At 35.3% G+C, this 20,750-nt stretch overlaps 1 protein-coding gene across 4 annotated transcripts in view; it reads left to right on the forward strand.

Annotated features, from left to right (window-relative positions):
• The window catches only part of AP3D1 (adaptor related protein complex 3 subunit delta 1), a 158,257-nt gene that overhangs the window by 52,437 nt on the left and 85,070 nt on the right, over positions 1–20,750 (forward strand). For all 4 annotated transcript variants that reach the window (XM_044672049.1, XM_044672060.1, XM_044672041.1 and 1 more), the window contains exons 2-5: positions 2,040–2,135; positions 4,633–4,713; positions 5,936–6,016; positions 10,528–10,635. In XM_044672049.1, coding sequence (XP_044527984.1) covers positions 2,040–2,135; positions 4,633–4,713; positions 5,936–6,016; positions 10,528–10,635 — 366 coding nt within the window. The remainder of the gene's footprint in view (positions 1–2,039; positions 2,136–4,632; positions 4,714–5,935; positions 6,017–10,527; positions 10,636–20,750) is intronic.

Genomic DNA, 20,750 nt, shown 5'->3' on the forward strand with positions numbered 1-20,750 from the left:
CTTAAATACAGAGCCTGTTACGACTATCTTCTCATCTTCAAGACCTCATTGTGATTGGCAAATACGTAACAGGCGCTTAATAAAAGCTTACTTATTTGGTCCAGTTTAATTCAGCAAACATTTTAATAAAAAAATTTATTGATACTTTTTAGTTTTCTAACACAGAAAACCATCTCATAACAGAAATTAATAAAGAGGGGGGTTGGGAAACAGTTTAGCAAAACTAATCAGGTTATCATATGATAATATATGTTGTGTATTCCACATCTATAGTCTCCCCTCTTGGCAATAAAGAAAAAGAAGATATGTTTTTTTCCAAGAACCAAATTTGATAATTTTAATTATATATAATTCAGTTTCCTTTTTCTTCTCTCCAAAGAGTTTTTTGGTTTTGCATACTTCATTCTATTTAAGTTCGTATAATTCTTAACAATGTTGTCTGAATTCTTCATTTTTGTTATTTTGTTCAGCTTCAACACTGGGCACATTTTCTTTGTTCCCAGTTTTTTGCTACCACACAAAAAAAATACTGCTATAAATATTTTCATGTATTTAGAGGCTTTTTGTCCATGGTCTCCTTGGAGTAAATTCCTAGCTATGGAACTCTGGGCCTAAAAAATATGAGTAAGTCACTTAAATTTTTTTTTAATTGCTTTCTAGAATGGTTGAGCTAATTTATAGCTCCTCCGTGGTATTATCATGCTTATTTTCCCAAAGTTCCTTCAACACATTTTCTATCCTTTGTTACTTTTGCCAGTTTGCTGGATGTGAGATGAAAACTTAGAGGTGCTTGCTTTGATTTGAATCCCTCCAATCTGCAATTTGGAGTATTGTTTAATAAGATTTTTTTCCAATTGTTGGACTTTTTTTTGAGAACTATTTATGTCATTTGACCTTTAATCCAGTGGCTAGTGCTTGATTTGTATTTGAGTTAATTCCTTATATATATTATTTTTTGGATCCTTAGTAAAGATAATTTATGCAACATTTTTGTACCAAGTTGAGAATTTTCACTTTTCCACATTGGTTTTTCTTTTTAGTCAAAGTGTATTCAGCTTTTTGTAATTGAAATAATACTTTTCTTTGTAATCTCTTTAGCGTTATGGAAGATACTTCCATCCATTTCACTCTAATTTTTAATAATATTACTTCTAATATTAAAACTTTTCATAGTATATGGTGTGAAATACAGATCTTAATTTTTTTTCTTCAATCTCCTTTCCAGTTTTCTCAGCAATTCTTTATTATAAACAGGGAAGTCTTCCCCAAATTTTTAATATTCTTATACTTATTGAACATTGGACTATTGAGTTCAATTGTTTTTGTGTCTTGCTTTTAGTCTGCTTCACTGATCCACTTTTCAGGAAAAAGATTAGAAGAATATGGATGGGGGCAACTTTTTTTTTTCCCTCAGCTATAGTTAGGAGAAAAGTTCTTAAAAAATAATGCATAAAGGGGCAGCTGGGTAGCTCAGTGGATTGAGAGCCAGGCCTAGAGACAGGAGGTCCTAGGTTCAAATACGGCCTCAGCCACTTCCCAGCTGTGTGACCCTGGGCAAGTCACTTGACCCCCATTGCCTACCCTTACCAATCTTCCGCCTATAAGTCAATACACAGAAGTTAAGGGTTTAAAATTTAAAAAAAAAAATAATGCATAAAATAGCTTATAAAATTTAATGTCAGGCGTTATTTAAAGGATGATTAGTGAACATCTAGAAAAGGAAAGAATATTTATGAAAAGCCTGCATAACTTTGTCAAAAACAGGTCATGCCATATAGATTTCCTTTTTTGACAAGATTAAAGGAATAATAAAAAAATAAGTATTTACAATTTCATTACTGTAGGAAATTTTCAGTGAAGGAATTTCCTTTATCCCTACAAATAGGCAGTTGTCAAGCAAAGTTTTAAAGAATTGCCTAGGGCCCTGAGAAGTTAGTATCTGAAGTTAGGCATAAACTCAGCCCTTGGAGTATAGATCTGAGGGAGCACCCACATCAATTTAATCTCAGGTATTTAAACATCTTCTCTTTTTCTTTCAGGCCAAATATATCTCTCAGTGTATTGACGAGATCAAACAAGAATTGAAGCAAGACAATATTGCAGTAAAAGCGAATGCAGTCTGCAAGCTTACCTATGTAAGTATGTTGTTTTGTGAATTAAACTTAGTTGATATATCACCGATATGTACCCTATGACATATACACCAGCCTCTTATGCTGATACTTAGTATTTATTCTAAGGCAAAAGGTAAGGGTTAAAAAAAATTATATTTTTATATCACTGAAATTTATCTTCCTTTTCCAAAGAATCATCTAACAAATAATATTTTTAAAGAGGAAAAAAATAGAGAAAAAGAGAACATTCAGCAAAACTTGATCAGCACATTAAAAAAGTAAAAAATATAGGTCCAGTTAGTATAGACTTCCCATTTTTGTAAAGAAGGTCAGAGTGCTCTCACATCTTTTCAAATTTCTTTGGAAATATGCTTATTCTTTTTTTTTTTTTCTTTTTCTTCTCTCTCTTTTTCATATGTATATTTAAAAAAGTTTAATTTTGGATTTAAAAATCATTTTTATACTATATTTTGACACAAAAATAACTTCTGAATTAACTCTCAACTGCATTTTAAAACAGAAATAACGTGAAATCTCTTCGTAGAAAGGTGGTGGATGTGTGGGTGGATATAGAACCATAAGTGTATTTTCTTATGTAGAGGCAGCATTGCTTTTAATTATTTTGTGGTTTCTCAGTATCTGTTAAACATTTTCTTTACTTCTGGATTATACCTGCTAAGAGTTTTTAAGTATGATGGTAAGAACTATGTCAAGGGTAGGGGTAGTGTTAGGGAAGGGGAGTGGTAGGATATCATCTATAGAGTTAGAACTAGGGGCAGCTGGGTAGCTCAGTGGAGTGAGAGTCTGGCCTAGAGACGGGAGGTCCTAGGTTCAAACCCAGCCTCAGACACTTCCCAGCTGTGTGACCCTGGGAAAGTCACTTGACCCCCATTGCCCACCCTTACCACTCTTCCACCTATGAAACAATACACCGAAGTTAAGGGTTTAAAAAAAAATATATCATAGAGTTAGAACTACTTCTTCCATAGGTCTAACAGATGCCAAGTCCATTACCCTTTATAGTAATAGCAAGGCATAGTAATGGTGCTTTCTCTTAGCCTTGATTAGCATTAGGGGTAGAAAGTACTTTAAAAACATTAATAAAGTATTGGGACAGCTAGGTGGCACATTGGTATAAATATGGATACAGTGCTAGGCCTGTAGTCAGGAAGATTATTCTTCCTGATTTCAAATCTGGCCTTAGACACTTACTAGCTTTGTGACCCTGGGCAAGTCAACTTAATCCTATTCTTCATCTGTCAAATGAGCTAGAAAAGGAAATGGCAAACCACTCTAGTATCTCTGCCAAGAAAACCCCAAATGGGATCATGAAGAATTGGACTAGCCTGAAATGACTGAACAACAAAATATTTATGTTAAAATAAGGGAAGAAGTCAGGCTTTTAAGTGCCTGCTCTGTACCAAGCACTATACTGAATGCTTTACAAATATTATTTATCTCATTTGATCCTCTCAGCAACAACTTTGAGAGGTAGGTGCTGTTATAATGTTATTACAGTTGAGGAAACCAAGGCAAACAAAGGGCAAGTGGCTTATCCAGTCCCTGTTACCTCTAGGATCAAATATAAATTGCTTTGTTTAGCATTTAAATCCCTTCCCTGTCTGATCCCTTACTACTGTCCAATCTTATATTTTACTTTCTTATATTTATTCAGTGGTCCAGTGATACTGATTTTGCTATTCCTCTCATAATATACTCCATTTTGACTTCTTTCCTTTTCACTGGCTATGCCTGTGCTTCCTTGGCCTCCCATAAGATTCAGTTCAACTTCCTCTTTCTGTTCTCTTTTTTCTCTTCCCTCATTCCCTATATTGCCAGTGCTTCCCCTTTAGGGTTACCTTCTACTTACCTGCATAGTTGTTTGCATGTTGTCTCTTTCATTAGACTGGTTGCTTCCTTAGGGGCTTAGCCTGAAACATAGTAAGTGTTTAATAAATGCTTGTTTCCTGACTCCTGGCTTGGAGCCCTCTGTTATTATATTCTTGAAGAGAGTATAAAGAGAGTTTAAACTTTGTCACAAAGTTAGACAAGCTAGAGATAGGATGTATGTCTATTATCAGAATGTTAACTCTTGGGTGATTAAATTTTAGGGGTGGGCCTAGCAACTCTTAAAGTGCACATATGCTGTCTCATTACAACATCTAGATGATCCCTCACATTGTAGAGAAACTAATGGTCATGGCGTGGGATTTCATCACGTTGATACAAATATAAAATGTGACATTCTTGTTAGTAGTTGTATGTTATCCTTTAAGAAAGTTTTTGCCAAATTTCAAGTAGATATCAAGCCTTAAAGTGCCCACACATTCAAAGAAATATACTATCTTAATGTGGCTTTCCTCCATATCTTTAAATCTTATTCTTTATGAGATTTACTTAAATCTCATAAATCATATATTTAAATCTCATTCATTTACTTCCCTCGCTCTTTTTTAGAGTTCAGGGATCATTAAGAAGGATCTATAATGTTACAATGTCTTATTCTTATTCCTAACAGTTACAGATGTTGGGTTATGACATCAGCTGGGCTGCTTTCAACATTATTGAAGTGATGAGTGCTTCAAAGTTTACATTTAAGGTAAGAGGCCATTGTGTTCGTTTTTCAATATGGTTAATTCTGTCACTGTTTCAAAGCCCATTACAAGGATCCTCAACCTCTTTTTGTTGTTGGGGAAGAACCCTCTTGGAAATTTCTTCTAAGCCTTGGGATCTTATATAGAAATAAAGAAGTTAGAGAGGGATGCTACCTTTGCTGCTTTGAGACCCTGAAAGAATCAAGGAAAGAGGAAGGGACACTACTCCTAATTTCCTTTCCCTTTTCACTATTGTTGCATCATAACCATCTTGGAGATAGACTAAGTAAGAGAAGACTTTTTCATATAACCAGAAAATTCTGGACTGGATCTTTTGAATATTGCTTATCCAGAAGTAGGGATTTATAGATTCATTAGCAAGGTTTGACTCCCACTGTTAAATGCAGTTGACTGAACTATTTCAATTCTGATAATTTCTTCCTGTTTTTCTAAGTGAAACACTTAGGATTTTTAAATCGCTGTTTGCTTAATCTGTAAATGTACCAATGTCAAGAGGAACTGAAGTCACTATGTTGTTTTTTGATACTGTGGAACCCAAGTGAGCATATTGCTGTGGTTATTGTCTGTAGAGGAAACATTATTCCTTGTAGCTTCCTTCTTTTAACACCTGCTTATTGGCTAATCAGTAGGTTCACTTCAGGCATTAGCAGCTTTACAAAACACAATTGTTCAATATTACTTAAGAGATATGTACTATATTCAGCAAAAATGGAAACTTACAATTATATTTGTAAAACATACTTTGGAATTCACAAGCATGTAGTTTAGGATATTTATTTGGTCCACTATAAAAGCTAGACAATCAAAAGATGAAGTAGATTATAGCTTTGAGCTTCTAACAAGTCACTGATTACAAAGATAAAGGTGGGTGGAAATGGGAAAAGTGGAAAACCAAACCAGTAATTGATCCTCTGTCAATATTAAGCAAAGATTTGTTGAATGTCATGTAGTATTTTTAAAATCATTACCTAAAATGGTAAATAAAAGACATTGAAATGCTAGGTTGCAATGAAATCTGCTAAATAAATATTTTAGCTAGCCAAAGTTGATACCTCCCCATGAGATCAAACCTGTAGTTCTTTCATGACTGCAGTTGTTATTTTTCTTGGGACTGATGCTTCTAGAGCAAGAGCGTTGAGTTCCAAAAAAGTCAAGAATGATGACCGTGGCAAAAAATGTAATGCTTCTGTTTTTCTAAATAAACAGCGAGTTGGTTATCTAGCTGCTTCTCAGTGCTTTCATGAAGGAACTGATGTAATTATGCTGACTACCAATCAAATTCGAAAGGTAAGTAATCTGTTTCATCTGGAACAACTTTTTAGTAAACTCTCACTATTTTCTGTGCATGTGTTTCTCTCCTCCGAAAAGCCATTTATTCTCCTTTAGGAGGAATATAGTAGATCCATGATTATCTCTGTTTGAAGGTCAGTCTAATATAAAAGTGACTAGACCTTACTACAAAGTAATCTAGCAAGGAAGTTTCCTGTATAGTTATTTATTTCTCCTCAGAAAAGACAAAACAAAAAGTAAAAACAGTTGCTATAGGAAATAATGGGGTGTTTTTTCCCCTTTTTTTCAAAAGCTTGGAGGATTCCAGAAAAATTATTCAACACATATCATCTTTTAGCTTTTTACTATGAGCCTCCATTTCTTCATCTTGAAAAATGTAATAATGCTGATCTCAGAGAGTTTTTGTGAAGATAATAATAATATTAGCTAAAAGTTATATAATGCTTTAATGTTTCCCTTTATCTTATTTGAACTTCACAATAGCACTGGAATGTAGGTACTATTGTTATTCCCTTATTACAGATGATGAAACTGAGGCCTAAAAAGGTTAAGTGATTTACCCAATCATCCAGCTAGTAAGTGTCTGCTGCCTGATTTTTATTTTATTTTATTTTTTTGGTGGAGGATGCGGGCAACGATCCCGCTGATGCCTGATTTTAACTTGAGTCTTTCAGACTCCAGATGTAGTGCTCTGTACACTTTGCCATCTAGCTGCTTCTAATGGAATAATGCATTCAAAGCACTTTGCAACCCCATAAGTTCTATATAAGTTAACAGTTATTAATATTCTTGGGTATTTTGAGGCTTGATCCATTAAGGTGTCTACATTAAGTGATTTCTAATCTCTTTGTGTCCATATGTGAAATGATCATTATTGCCTTTGCTTTTGATTTCTCCCTAAGGGGATGTCTAGTGACATTACAACAGACTTTTTTGGGAAGAAATTCAGCATCAATTTTGGTTTTATATTTCTTGTTGAGGCTGATTTTTCTTGTGTTAACTAACATTGAATGAACTTCTTTCAAGCAGATTTCTTTCCTCTTTGAAGAAAATCAGAAAGTGATTAAAAATGTTTCCAGTCTCTGTATTTCAGACATATTTTGGGGAGGAGGCATTGATTTCATTCCTTAGTTATATAATACTTAAGATAATATAATGGATTAAGATATGTAATTTACAAATTAGCAGCTAGCAGACTCTTAACCATTGATAGCAGCTACATTTTTTCCAAAATGGACCAGAGTGAGCTGAGTGTGGCCATTCCTTTTTCTTTATTCTGCTTAGCTATGCTTCTGGCCCTTGTCTGAACACAAACCAGAAAAAAACTCAGGTGCAGGGTCAAGAATGTGAGTGAGTTCAGCTTTGGAAATCAGATATAAACATGACACATCCACCTATGTTATTGGAAAAAGGTAATTTGGAAACATCAGAATGACTCTTTGGTGTTGTAGATTTAGGACCAGGGTTTCATTACTTTGAAGGAAGATACAAACTGAGACTGACTTGAGGTTTTGGAGACTATGATGACTCAAGGTTGTTTGCTAAAGGCATAGATTTGCTTACTCATGCCAAAGGCTAAGAATTCATGCTAAATAAAATTTTTGTCAGCATCACTGAAAATTTACTTTCTAGGGGCAGCTGGGTAGCTCAGTGGATTGAGAGTCAGACCTAGAGATAGGAGATTCTAGGTTCAAATTTGACCTCAGACACTTCCCAGCTCTGTGACCCTGGGCAAGTCACTTGACCCCCATTGCCTACCCTTACTACTCTTCTGCCTTGGTGCCAATAAACAGTATTGATTCCAAGACGGAAGATAAGGGTTTAAAAAAAATTTTTTTTTATTTTCTATATTCTTTTGAGGATAAAGAGAGGTATAGGTCAGAGCCCTTACTCTTATAAAAACTTAAGTTCTGGCTGGGGAGAAACGACATATACATAGATGTGTATTTCCTAGTTCTACCCAATACCGTCTCTTCAAGGTATCTCCCCCTCTGCACCCCTATACAGAGAAGTTAAACATAAGGTAGCATGTGCTTATTACCAAACAAGTGGATCCTTAGGATGCAAAGGTGTTCCAGGAGGGTCAAGTCAAGGAGGCTGAGATAGCCATGGAAAGCTCTGAGGTGTACATTCAGAGAGGTGTGGTTAGATACATGGTGAAAAGAAAGGAGAGCATAGAAGGTTGTTATTAGAGAAGGAGAAATGGAACTGGTTGGGAGTAGGACTTATTATCTTGGGATTAGTAAATTCAAGTCTGACCTAGGACAAATCACTTAGTTTTTTAGGTTGTTTAAGAAATAAATGAGAATTACTTAAAAACTCCATGTGTATATGTGGGGGGTAGGGAGGAAGATAAGAGAGGTAAGAGAGGAAAAGTTAGAATGGGAGCTTGATGAGTTCTTGAATTGCTAGGTTAAGGTGCAATTTAAACCTTAAATATTAAGGTAAAGTTTGGCCTTGATCTTGTAGGCCAATAGTCATTGAATTGGAAGTCTAGAAAGGGGCCCCTTAAATGAACTTGTGCTTTCCTATTCAATACAAATTAAAGTAACTTACTTACTACACTCCATCTATTCATTTATTTACTTATTTACTCACTAACATATTCATTAATTCATCCATCCATTTATTTATTTATTTATTTGTTTGTTTGTTTGTACATTCATTTATTTATTTGCTTAATCATTCATTTATTTGTTTATTTTCTGAGAACCTTTCTTTGTTCTACCTGACTAGTCATTCTTACAGAGTTTAGAGTTTTTTTATCTTCTCTAGTGATATAGTAAAATGCCATAGCAATTTTCTTTGGCTTCCAGGTGACCCTTTTCTAATTATTTAGAAAAGAATGGTATGGAAACAAGGAACTTTTGATAAATTTATGGTTATTTAGGGTGAACTTTGCTTTTGTTGCCCTTCAGCCATGAAGTTCACAGGCTTATAGCAAAATCAATATTTTTATAATTCTCAAATGGAAAATTTGACGCTGCATATTCTTGTATCTCTTAATTTCCATATTAAATTTCCTAGTAGATGTTTAATGAATAAACTTCAACCCAAATGCAGTTCAAAATAATATACAACACTACCTTTTCCCTAACCAGGGGAGCAGGAACATCAAAATTATGTTGTAATTGTTGAAGAAAAAATATTAATACTATACTCAGCGTTTTCAACTAGCCAGAAACAATTTTATTTAATTTAACATTAATATCCAAGCTATTTTTTGATTTTAAGGTGAGAAATGTCTAGACCCTCAGAAATGTCTCCCCTTCACCCCTCTAAGACTATTTGAGATAACATTTATAGGAATCTTAAAGAAGTTAAAATATAGTTTGAATTTAGCAGTCAGAAACAGTTGAATAACAAAGTTACTGTCTCATTCCTTCCTGGACCACTTCCTTCAAGGAATCAATGTGACTTCTTCCAGAGATTAACATTCAGGATATGTTCCAAATAACAGAAGAGAGTACTTCCCTTTCAGTGGATTATAGAGCATTTTCTTTGAGCAAGTATTAGTATGTATTAATCTCTTCAGTGTTGTGGAAGACTAGAACTCAGACTTCAGTTTTATCTTTAATCTATTCCCTTATGAAAGGCCTTTTGTCCTTAACCTAACACCTGATAGTGTCAGAGGGTTAGTAGGAAGGAGGCTCTTTAGACAAGAGGAAAATTATTTCTTAATATTTCTAGAAGTACTAAAAATGTGGTTTTTAATAGGCTTCAAAATTGTAAATAAAGAGATGATGAAGGCAATATAAAGGAAGAAGGAATCAAGACTTCAATCTCATTTTTCTCCTCTATTTTTATACTTTCTTGCTAATTGGAATCAATGAAAATTCAAGGTGAGCCATAGAACTGCCCACACTTAATGAACAATTTCTGAGCCTCATAATGAGTTATCTATTGCTACTAGAGGGCGAAGGAACTTTTAATCATTCAGTTCTGAGTAGTTATCCAAACTTTTATCCTTTCATTTAGTCATATTTTACTATTTCCCAAAACTGTGTCACTATTACTTTTAGATTTATGGTAATTTTTTTGTTGTTGTTAATATCTAAAACCAACTCTTCAAGTGATATTTTCTTAGACCCATTATTTCTACAGATATGCAACTCTACTACATGCTCTTATAATGAGGAAAACTAACTTGTACATTTCTGGTTCTGATTTATTAAAATAGGTGAATAATTACATCTATGGAATAGTAGTATCTAGTAATTTCCACCTGAAATAGTTTTAAAATATATTTTTAAGTGTGTTCCAAATTCTCCAGTTAAAACATTGTTTTCCTACATCAGCTGTTTCCTTAGAAACAAATTGGGTGAGATATATTGTTTGGTTATTAGCTTAGACCACAAAATAATGTGAATGAAAATTTCATGCTTCTTCATATTTATGAATGTTATTTTTATTCATTCCACATATAATACTTCTCTGGAAATGTAGCTTATCACAAGTAGAGTGGATTTTGATGGGTGGTTAAATTGTTCTCTCTTCTCTCTTTGCAGGACCTGAGTAGCCCCAATCAGTATGATACTGGAGTTGCACTGACTGGTTTGTCCTGTTTTGTTACTCCAGATCTCGCCAGAGATTTGGCAAATGACATCATGACTCTGGTAAGTTGGCAGAAATAACTAGATCCTTTTTATGATTTCAAGTCTATGCCACCTCTTTTCTGACCCTCAGTTTTCTCATATATAAAATGAGAGATAAAACTTACACCACCTTAAAGAATATAAAGATGAGTTGTTGACTTAAAAGAGGTGAGGTCTTGAGAATACTTCAATTTATAGTTTAAGCTATTTAATTTAAAGCAACTCATTTTACAAATCAGTGACTGGTATTTGTTTTATCCTTTCTACATATCCCTAAAGTTATATTTTGATATCATGGCATGAAGGTAACCCTGAGTTCTCTAGGATTTTGTTAATAGGGAGGTCCATAATGAGAGTTCTTAATTTGGGATCTAAGAATGTGTTCTTTCTCATATTTTGATAACTACGTCATTATAATTGGTCATCTTTGTAATCCTATCTCTTATTTTATGCATTTAAAAAATTCCTAATTTTATGCCTTAGGATTAATATTGTGTATTGGTTCCAAGATAGAATAGTGGTGAGGGCTAGACGATGGGGGGTTAAATGACTTGCTCAAGGTCACACAGCTAGGAAGTATCTGAATCCAGATTTGAACCCAGGACTTCCTGTCTCTAGCCCTGGTTTTCAATTCACAGTCACCTATTTGCCCCTATTTTATACATTTTTATTGAAAAAGAATCCATAGGCCTCACCAGACTTGCAGAATCCATGACTCACAAAATAAGATTTCTCAACAAGTATTTATCATAGCCCTGCTAGGTACCTGGTGCTAGGCACTAGAGATTCAAAGAAAAACAAAACCTAGTTCCTGCCTCATGATATTAATGGCAGAGAAAACATGAAAACAGCAACGTGAAAACATGAAAACAGCAACGTAAAAACAAATGCTAGACATGATAAATTGGAGATAATCTCAGAGAATAGGCACTGGCTTTCACGAGAACTAAAAAAACCTTGCAAATGTGAGGTTTTAGCTGGAATTTACAGGAAGCCAGAAAAACTAGGAGGCTTACTTCCCTCCTTGTACTCTAGGATCAAGTGACACTGGTCTTTTCCCTTGAATATCTGATCTCTGCTCTAGGCCTGTGTGTTGAAAGTGAAGGGAGGAAAGTAGGATGGTAGGAGAAAGGAGAGAGGAAGGTAGAGGAAGGGAAAGGAAGGTAGCTGGGGAAATTGATCAGAGCCCTCAAATGAATGATCAGATACAAACTTTAGGGTTTGAATAACTAGGTTTTATTTTAATTAGAAAGGAAAAGGTCTAGGGAAAACTAAGAGGTAAGAAGAAAGGGGAAAAGGCGCCAAGAGAGAGATCAGAGTCTCAGGGTAGAGAGCGGATCTTCTAGCATAGAAGCAGCAGAGCTTCTAGGGTGGAGAGCCCAGCCAGCCTCCAAGGTGGAGAGAGAAAAGGCGCCAAACTTTCCCTTTTATACTTTCTCTGACACCTCCCCCAAAGGAAGTGGGAGGTGTTGGGGAAGTTGTAGCAGAGAGAGTCCTGGGAGACGTAGTCTTCCAGGGCTTACACTAATTTCAAATGACACAGGCATATTCAGTGTCTATCTCTCTTACCTGAAATTTTCTCTGTCCTCTCTTTGCCTCCTGGCTGAACCAGCTTCCTTCTGGTGTCAGCTAAAATCTCATTTCTTCAAGAAACTTTGCCTGAATCACCCTTATGGCCATTGTCTTCCTTCTGAGATTAACTCCATTTTATCTTGTCTTTATCTTTTATTTTAATATGGTTATTGGTGTGTTTCCTCCATTAGAATAGTTATTTAGTAAGTGAATATTATTAAGTGTCAAGTACTGTGCTAAGCCCTGGGGATGTGCAAAGAGGCAAAAAGACTGTTCCTACCCTTGAGAAGCTCATTGCCTAATTTATTTTTGAGGATTTATTTTATTTATTTTTTAAAATATTTTTTTTTTAGAAAAATTTTCCATGGTTACATGATTCTTGTTTTTACTTTCCCCTTCATCTCCCTTCTCCCCCCCCCCCCATCCAATGCACATTTCCAATGGTTTTAAGATGTGTGATCAATCAAGATTTATTTACATATTATTGATAGTTGCATTTGTGTGGTCGTTTAGTGTCACATCCCCAACCATGTTCGCATCAACCCATGTGTTCAAGCGGTTGTTTTTCTTCTGTGTTTCCACTCCTACAGTTCTTCCTCTGAATGTGGGTAGCATTCTTTTCCATAAATCCCTCCAAATTGTCCTGGGTCATTGCATTGCTGCTAGTATAGAAGTCCATTACTTTCGGTTTTACCATAGTGTATCAGCCTCTGGGTACAATGTTTTCCTGGTTCTACTCCTTTCATTCTGCATCAATTCTTGGAGGTCTTTCCAGTTCACATGGAATTCCTCCAGTTTATTATTCCTTTGAGCACAATAGTATTCCATCACCAGCATATATCACAATTTGTTCAGCCATTCCCCAATTGAAGGGCATTCCTTCGTTTTCCAGTTTTTTTGCCACCACAAAAAGTATGGCTATAAATATTTTTGTGCAAGTCTGTTTATCCATGATCTCTTTGGCGTACAAACCCAGCAATGCTATGGCTGGATTGAAGGGCAAGCAGTCTTTTATTGCTCTTTGGGCATAGTTCCAAATTGCCATCCAGAATGGTTAGATCAGTTCACAACTCCACCAGCAATGCATTAATGTCCCAATTTTGCCACATCCCCTCCAGCATTCATTACTCTCCCCTTCTATCATTTTAGCCAATCTACTAGATGTGAGGTGATATCAGAGTTGTTTTGGTTTGCATTTTTCTAATTATGAGAGATTTAGAATGCTTTCTCATGTGCTTATTGATAGTTTTGATTTCTTTATCTGAAAATTGCCTATTCATGTCCCTTGCCCATTTATCAATTGGGGAATGGCTTGATTTTTTTATACAATTGATTTAGTTCCTTGTATATCTGAGTAATTAGACCTCTGTCAGAATTTTTTGTTATAAAGATTTTTCCCCAGTTTGTTGTTTCCCTTCTGATTTTGGTTACATTGTTTTTGTTTGTACAAAAACTTTCTAATTTAATATAATCAAAATTATTTACTTTACATTTTGTAATTTTTTCTAACCCTTGCTTGGTTTAAAAATTTACTCTTTCCCATAGATCTGCCAGGTATACTATTCTATGTTCACCTAATTTTCTTATAGTTTCCTTCTTTGTATTCAAGTCATTCACCCATTCTGAATTTATCTTAGTGTAGGGTATGAGATGTTGATCTAAACCTAATCTCTCCCATATTGTTTTCCAATTTTCCCAATGAATTTATTTATTTTAAAATATTTTTCCATGGTTACATGATTCATGTTCTCTCCTTCCCCGTGTCCCTTCCCCCTCCCAGAGCTGACAAGCAATTCCACTGGATTATACATGTATTATCACTTGATACCTATTTCCATGAGAAAAATTATTTTGGCATTGAATCAAGGATAAATTGGAATGGGGAGAGACTTCAGTTGGCAAACTCACTTGTTGACTCTTGCAGTAACATAAGCATGATGTGATAAGAACTTGTACAAGATGATGGTAGTATCAGAAGAGAGTGTATATGAGAGATGTTGCAAAGCTGAAATCAGTAGGTCTTTGCAACATTGAATAAGCTGAGTGGGTGATAGTGAAGAATGGAGGCCTGGGAGACTGGAGGGCAATGTTTTCCTTGACAATAAGAAGGAAGTTTGGAGGTAGAGAAAATTTAGGGGGAAAGATGAGTTCTTTTGAATATGTTGAGTTTCAAAAGTCTACTGGATAATTTGGTTCAAGATATCTGAAAGACAATTGGAGATATAAGATTGGTAGTCAGCAGAGAAATTAAAGCAAAATAGTAGATTTGAGGATCTTCAGCATGTAGATGATAGCTAAATCCATGTAAGCTGATGAGATAACCAAGTAAAGTAGTGGGAGAGGAGAAAACAGCCTAGGACTGAATCCTGAAGGATACTTATAGTTAGAAGGGCATGATCTAGAGGAGGATTCAGCAAAGAAGACAGAAGAGTAGTCAGGGAGAAAGACAGCCAGAAGAAAGTGCTGTTCTAAAATTTTAGAGAAAATAGAGTATAAAAGAGAAGAGAATGATCAACAGTTTCAAATGCTGCAGAAAGACCAAGAAGAATGAGGATTTAGAAAAGAAATTAGAGATGGCAATTAAGAGATTGTCAGTAATTTTGGAGAGAGCTGTTTCATTGAAATTATAAGATTGGAAGCCAAGCTGTAGGGAGTTTAAAAGTGCCCAGAGAGGAGAAAAAGTGGTGGTACCTATTATAGATGACTTTTTCAAGGATGTTAACCAGAAAAGGCAAAAGAGATATAAGATGACAACAGGGAGGTAAGGAACAAGTGAGTTTTCTTGGGAATGAAGTAGAAATGGGTATATTTGTAGGCAGTAGGAATTAGTAGATAGGAAGAGATTGACGATAATTTATAGTGGAGATGACAGTGGGGACAAAGTATTGGAAGAGATGAAATGGAATGAGATTGCTGGAACAAATAGAGAGGTTTGTCCTTGGGGAAAAGTCTAACGTGAGGTAATGGTGAAGGAACTGATAGTGGCAGAAGAAATCTGAGTGATATGAGAAGAGGGAACTCATGGTGAATGGCCACAATTTTTTTCTGTAAAATATGATTTCTCAGCTGAGAAAGTGGGAGCCATGGGAGGCTTAATGAGTAATGAAAAAGTTTGGAAGAGCTACTGTGAAGAAGGTAGTTAATAAGAGGGAGTAGAATGATTGCCTAATAGTAGTGAGATTATGTAATGAATTTGTAGAGGACCCAGTCAGAATTGTGTGATTTTTTTTCCCTACCTTTCTTTAGCAGTCTGTGTATAGGAGTGAAGGTAGCAGATGGTGGGAATAATCTAAAATTGAAGCTTTTCAGGGCATGATCAGTATGATAAGTGAGCATACTTTATTGAGATAAAGGACTGTATTGAGTAGAACTGGTTTATCAAAGAGTTAAGATTGGGAAAGAGGGAGAGAGATACTAGTGCAGGGGAGATGGTCTAGGAGAGAACTGAAGGATCATGGGATAGAGATTATGGTGGGAACTGAGAGTAGAGTCTGGCAAAAGAAGGTGGAAGGAAAGGTTGGATCAATTCACAACTCCATCAGCAATGCATTAGTGTGTCCCAATTTTGCCACATTCCCTCCAACATTTATTATTATCTTTTACTGTCATATTCGCCAGTCTGCTAGGGGTGAGGTGATACCTAATATTTGTTTTGATTTTCATTTTTCTAATCAAGAGGGATTTAGGACACATTTTCATGTGATTATTGATAGTTTTGATTTCTTCAACTGAAAACTGTCTATTCATGTCCTTTGACCATTTGTCAATTGGGGAATGGCTTGCTTTCTTTTACATTTGAACTTAGTTCCTTATAAATTTGAGAAATTAGACCTGTGCTAGAGATTTTTGTTATAAAATTTTTTTCCCCCAGTTTGTTGATTCCCTTCTGATTTTGGTTACATTGGCTTTGTGTGTACAAAAACTTTTAAATTTAATACAATCAGAATCGTTCATTTTGTATCTTGTAATGTTCTCTGTCTCTTGCTTGGTCTTAAATTCTTTCCTTTCACATAGATCTGACAGGTATACTATTCTATATGCCCCTAATTTACTTATAATTTCCCTCTTTATATTTAAGTCATTTAACCATTTTGAATTTATCTTGATAATGGGGTGTGAGATGTTGATCTAAATTTAATTTCCCCCATACTGTTTTCCATTTTTCCCAACACTTTTTGTCAAGTAGTGAGTTCTTGTTCCAAAAGTTGGGATCTTTGGGTTTATCTAATACTAGCTTGCTGAGGTCATTTACCCCAAGTCTATTCCATTGATCCACCTTTCTATCTCTTAGCCAGTATCAGATCGTTTTGATGATCACTACTTTATAGTACATTTTAAGATCTGATACCGTTAAGCCACCATCCTTCACATTTTTTTATTAGTTGCTTTGATATTCTTGATCTTTTGTTCTTCTAGATAAACTTTGTTATGTTTTTTTCTAATCCTATAAAATTTTTTTTGGTTGTTTGATAGGCATGGCACTGAATAGGTAAATTAATTTAGGTAGGATTATAATTTTTATTATATTAACTTGCCCTACCCATGAGCAATTAATGTTTTTCCAATTGTTGAGATCTTTTTTTTTTAATTAATTATTTTTTTGTTTTTTAAAGCCCTTACCTTCCATCTTGGAGTCAATACTGTGTATTGGCTCCAAGGCAGAAGAGTGGTAAGGGTAGGCAATGGGGGTCAAGTGACTTGCCCAGGGTCACACAGCTGGGAAGTGTCTGAGGCCAGACCTGAATCTAGGACCTCCTGTCTCTCAATCCACTGAGCTACCCAGTTGCCCCTGTTGAGATCTTTTTTATTTGTGTGGAGAGTGTTTTGTAGTTGTGTTCATGTAATTTCTGAGTTTGTCTTGGTAAATAGATTCCCAAGTATTTTATATTGTCGAGTGATTTTAAATGGAATCTCTCTTTTTAACTCTTGCTGCTGAGTTTTTTGGAAATATATAGAAATGCTGATGACTTATGTGGGATGAGAATAAGGAATAGGAGCTCCTTGAAGTCAGACTTTTTTCCTTTCTTTATATCTCCAGCTCTTAACAGTTCCTAATGCCTAATAAATGTCCAATGATTGACTGACTGACTGACTGGTATGGGCCTTGACCTCTAGGAAGGGCTGTATATTCAGTTTAGTTAAAGAGATAGCATATATTTTCATATTCTTTCTTTCTGTCTCTCTGTCTCTGTCTCTTTTCTTCTCTCACCCTTTCCCTTCCTTATTTCTTTTTTTCCCTTTTAAAACTTTATTTAATTCCAGTAATAAATTTACATATAAATTTTCCATGGTTATATAATTAATGTTGTCTATCTCCCTTTTTCCCCTCCCCGCTCCCAGAGTTGACAAGCAATTCTACTCTGTTATACATCTATTATCTCTCCAAACCTATTTCTGTATTATTCATTTTCATAAGAGAATACTTTTAAAAAACCAAAACCTGAAATCATATACCTACATAAACAAGTGATAAATCCTGTTTTCTTCTGCATTTTTACTCCAAAGTTCTTTGTCTAGGTGTGAATAACATTCTTTTTTATAAGTCCTAAGAATTGTCCTGTATCATTGTATTGGTGTTCATAACAACGTCTATTACATTTGATTGACCTACAATGTTTAATTACTTTGTACAATGTTCTCCTGGTTCTGCTCATTTCACTTTGCATCGGTTCATGTAGGTCTTTCCGGTTCTTTCCGAAAACATCCAGTTCATCATTCCTTATGGTACAATAGTATTCCATCACCATCATATAACAGAATTTGTTCAGCCATTCCCCAAATTAGGAACATCTCCTCATTTTCCAAATTTTTTGCCACCACAGAAAGCATAGCTGTAAATATTTTCATACAAAGAGGGTACCAGAAACAGCAGGAGAGAAACGCAGCTTTGCAAAATTTATCTAGGCTATCTTAAAAAAATTGAGAATTCTTTTTCCAACTTCGGTGGTCACCATCAGTGTAAAAATTAAAATGAATATACAGTAACTTCAAATATTTTTTATAAGATTTATTAATAATCATTAGAAGTAAAGGAATAAAAAGGTAACAAAATAAAACCATGTGCCCAAGCTAATCTACCTGTTCAAAAGTCCTGCTTTTACAACTGCTCTCATAGGAAGGAAAATCCACTGAATTTAACTTCTGTCTATGTCAGCACGTAACAACAGGAAGTTGGTGGGCTCCTGGGTAAAGTAGTTCAAAGGTATAAGATTCTGCCTTAGAATCAATACTGTGTTTTGGTTCTAAGTCAGAAGAGTTCTAAAGGCTAGGCCAGGGGTCTGCAACGTTTTTGGCCATGAGAGCCATGAACACCACATTTTTTAAAATGTAATTTCACGAGAGCCGTACAATATTTTTAACACTGAATACAAGTAAATAATGTACATTTTATGTAAGAACAACACTTTTAAAGTACAATAAGTCTCTGAACTATTTTTAGTAGCATTATTATGTGCTAACCAATGATGAATAAAGTACATTAATGTGACTTCTGATGCTTCATGGTTTTGCTGATTATTAATTAAAATGACTTTGATTATTAATCAAAAAACAAGACTTAATGGGGCATTATAGTACTGATATGACTGCACACATACATATAAAACTCCTTTACACTAAGAAAATTGCTGAAATAAAGAGAGAAAAATTCAGGGAAGAATACTTTTTCCTCTCCCTCTCTCAAGTCAGGCAACAGGAGAAGAAAAAGCTGCCGGCCTGCTGGTTAAGCCATTTGGCCACATAAATTAAGTAGGAGATCAGGAGATTACAGAAAATAACATGCCTTGTGTGCAGGCATTAGTAAGTAGTGGGGGAGGAGGGTACCTTTTCATGGAAAACTGGCCAGGACACATCACACACATTTCCTGGTCCAGGTGTTTATCAGTGCTGCCTACTCAGTCATTCTGTATCAAATGAAACAACCACTGGGGAGAAATGCTTCTCACTAATGAAGCATATGTAAAGATGTAATCTGACTATAGTTTCCCTTTAAGAGCAGGTAGAAAAGTTAAAAACAATAACAACCCCACAAATAGGGAGTGCAGACCCCATGAATGCACTGAGATAAAGTCATGTAAATCAGAGGCAGAGGGGTAGAGAATGTAGACAAAAGTGATCAATCACTATACAGAACCCCAAGATGTCAGTAACAGGTGTGGAAAGAGTAAAAGGAGGGCAGAAGGAGGAACACACAGCACACCTATCAAGTCGAACTAAAGACCAGGATTCGTCTTGCATGGCAATATCAATGAGGGAGCTTCTATCTTAGAAGATAGTGGAGGTACCGAAAGGATCACATGAAGCATCACGTGACGCATCACGTGATGCACGACGTCATGTGTAAACTGTTAGTTACTGTGCCGTGATTGACTTTATGGCTCCTGCAGAAAGAGCCATACATTGCCGACCCCTGGGCTAGGCAATGGGTTTTAAGTGACTTGCCCAGGGTCACAGAACTAAGAAGTGTCTGAGGCCAGATTTGACCCTGCGACCTCCTGTCTCTGGGTCTGGCTTTCAATCCACTGGGCTACCCTGCTGCCCCCAAAAGACATGTATTCTTTTGTAACTCTTTGGGTATAATTCCAAATTGCCTTCATTAAGAAGAATGGTCGAGTTTTCTTTCTCAGTTTTTGGTTTGCCTGGTTTTGGAATCAGTACCATATTTGTGTCATAAAAAGAATTTGTTAGTACTCCTTCTTTGCTTATTTTCTCAAATACTTTAATAGTATTAGGATTAATTGTCTTTAAATGTTTGATAGAATTTACTTGTAAATCCATCTGGCTCTGGGGATTTTTTTCCTGGGGATTTAATTGGTGGCTTATTCAATTTCTTTTTCTGATATGGGATTTTTTTTTTTTTTAAATTTTAAACCCTTAACTTCTGTGCATTGACTTATAGGTGGAAGAGTGGTAAGGGTAGGCAATGGGGGTCAAGTGACTTGCCCAGGGTCACACAGCTGGGAAGTGTCTGAGGCCGGATTTGAACCTAGGACCTCCCGTCTCTAGGCCTGGCTCTCCATCCACTGAGCTACCCAGCTGCCCCTCTGATATGGGATTTTTTAAGCATTCTATTTCCTGCTTTGTTAATCTAGGCAATTTAAATTCTTGTAAATATTCCTCAATTTTACCTAAATTGTCATATAATTGGGCAAAACAGCTCCTATAAATTGCCTTAATTTCCTCTTCATTAGAGGTGAGATCACCGTTTTTATTTTTAATGCTGGTAATTTGATTTTCTTCTTTCTTTTTTTACTCAAATTAACCAATACTTTATCTATTCTACTTTTTTTTTTCATAGAACCAGCTCCTAGTCTTATTTATTAGTTCAGTAGTTCTTTTAATTTCAATTTTATTAATTTCTCGTTTAATTTTAGGGTTTCCAATTTAATCTTTAATTGGGGATTTTTAATTTATTCTGTCTCTAGTTTTTTCCAGTTACATGCCCAATTCTTTGATCTCCTTTTTCTCTATTTTGTTGATATAAGCACTCTGGGATATAAATTTTGCCCTGAGTACTGCTTTGACTATATTTAATAAATCCCATTTATTATCTCCATTTTGCTTTC

Source organism: Gracilinanus agilis, chromosome 1, assembly GCF_016433145.1.
Source record: "Gracilinanus agilis isolate LMUSP501 chromosome 1, AgileGrace, whole genome shotgun sequence".
Lineage (NCBI taxonomy): Eukaryota > Metazoa > Chordata > Mammalia > Didelphimorphia > Didelphidae > Gracilinanus > Gracilinanus agilis.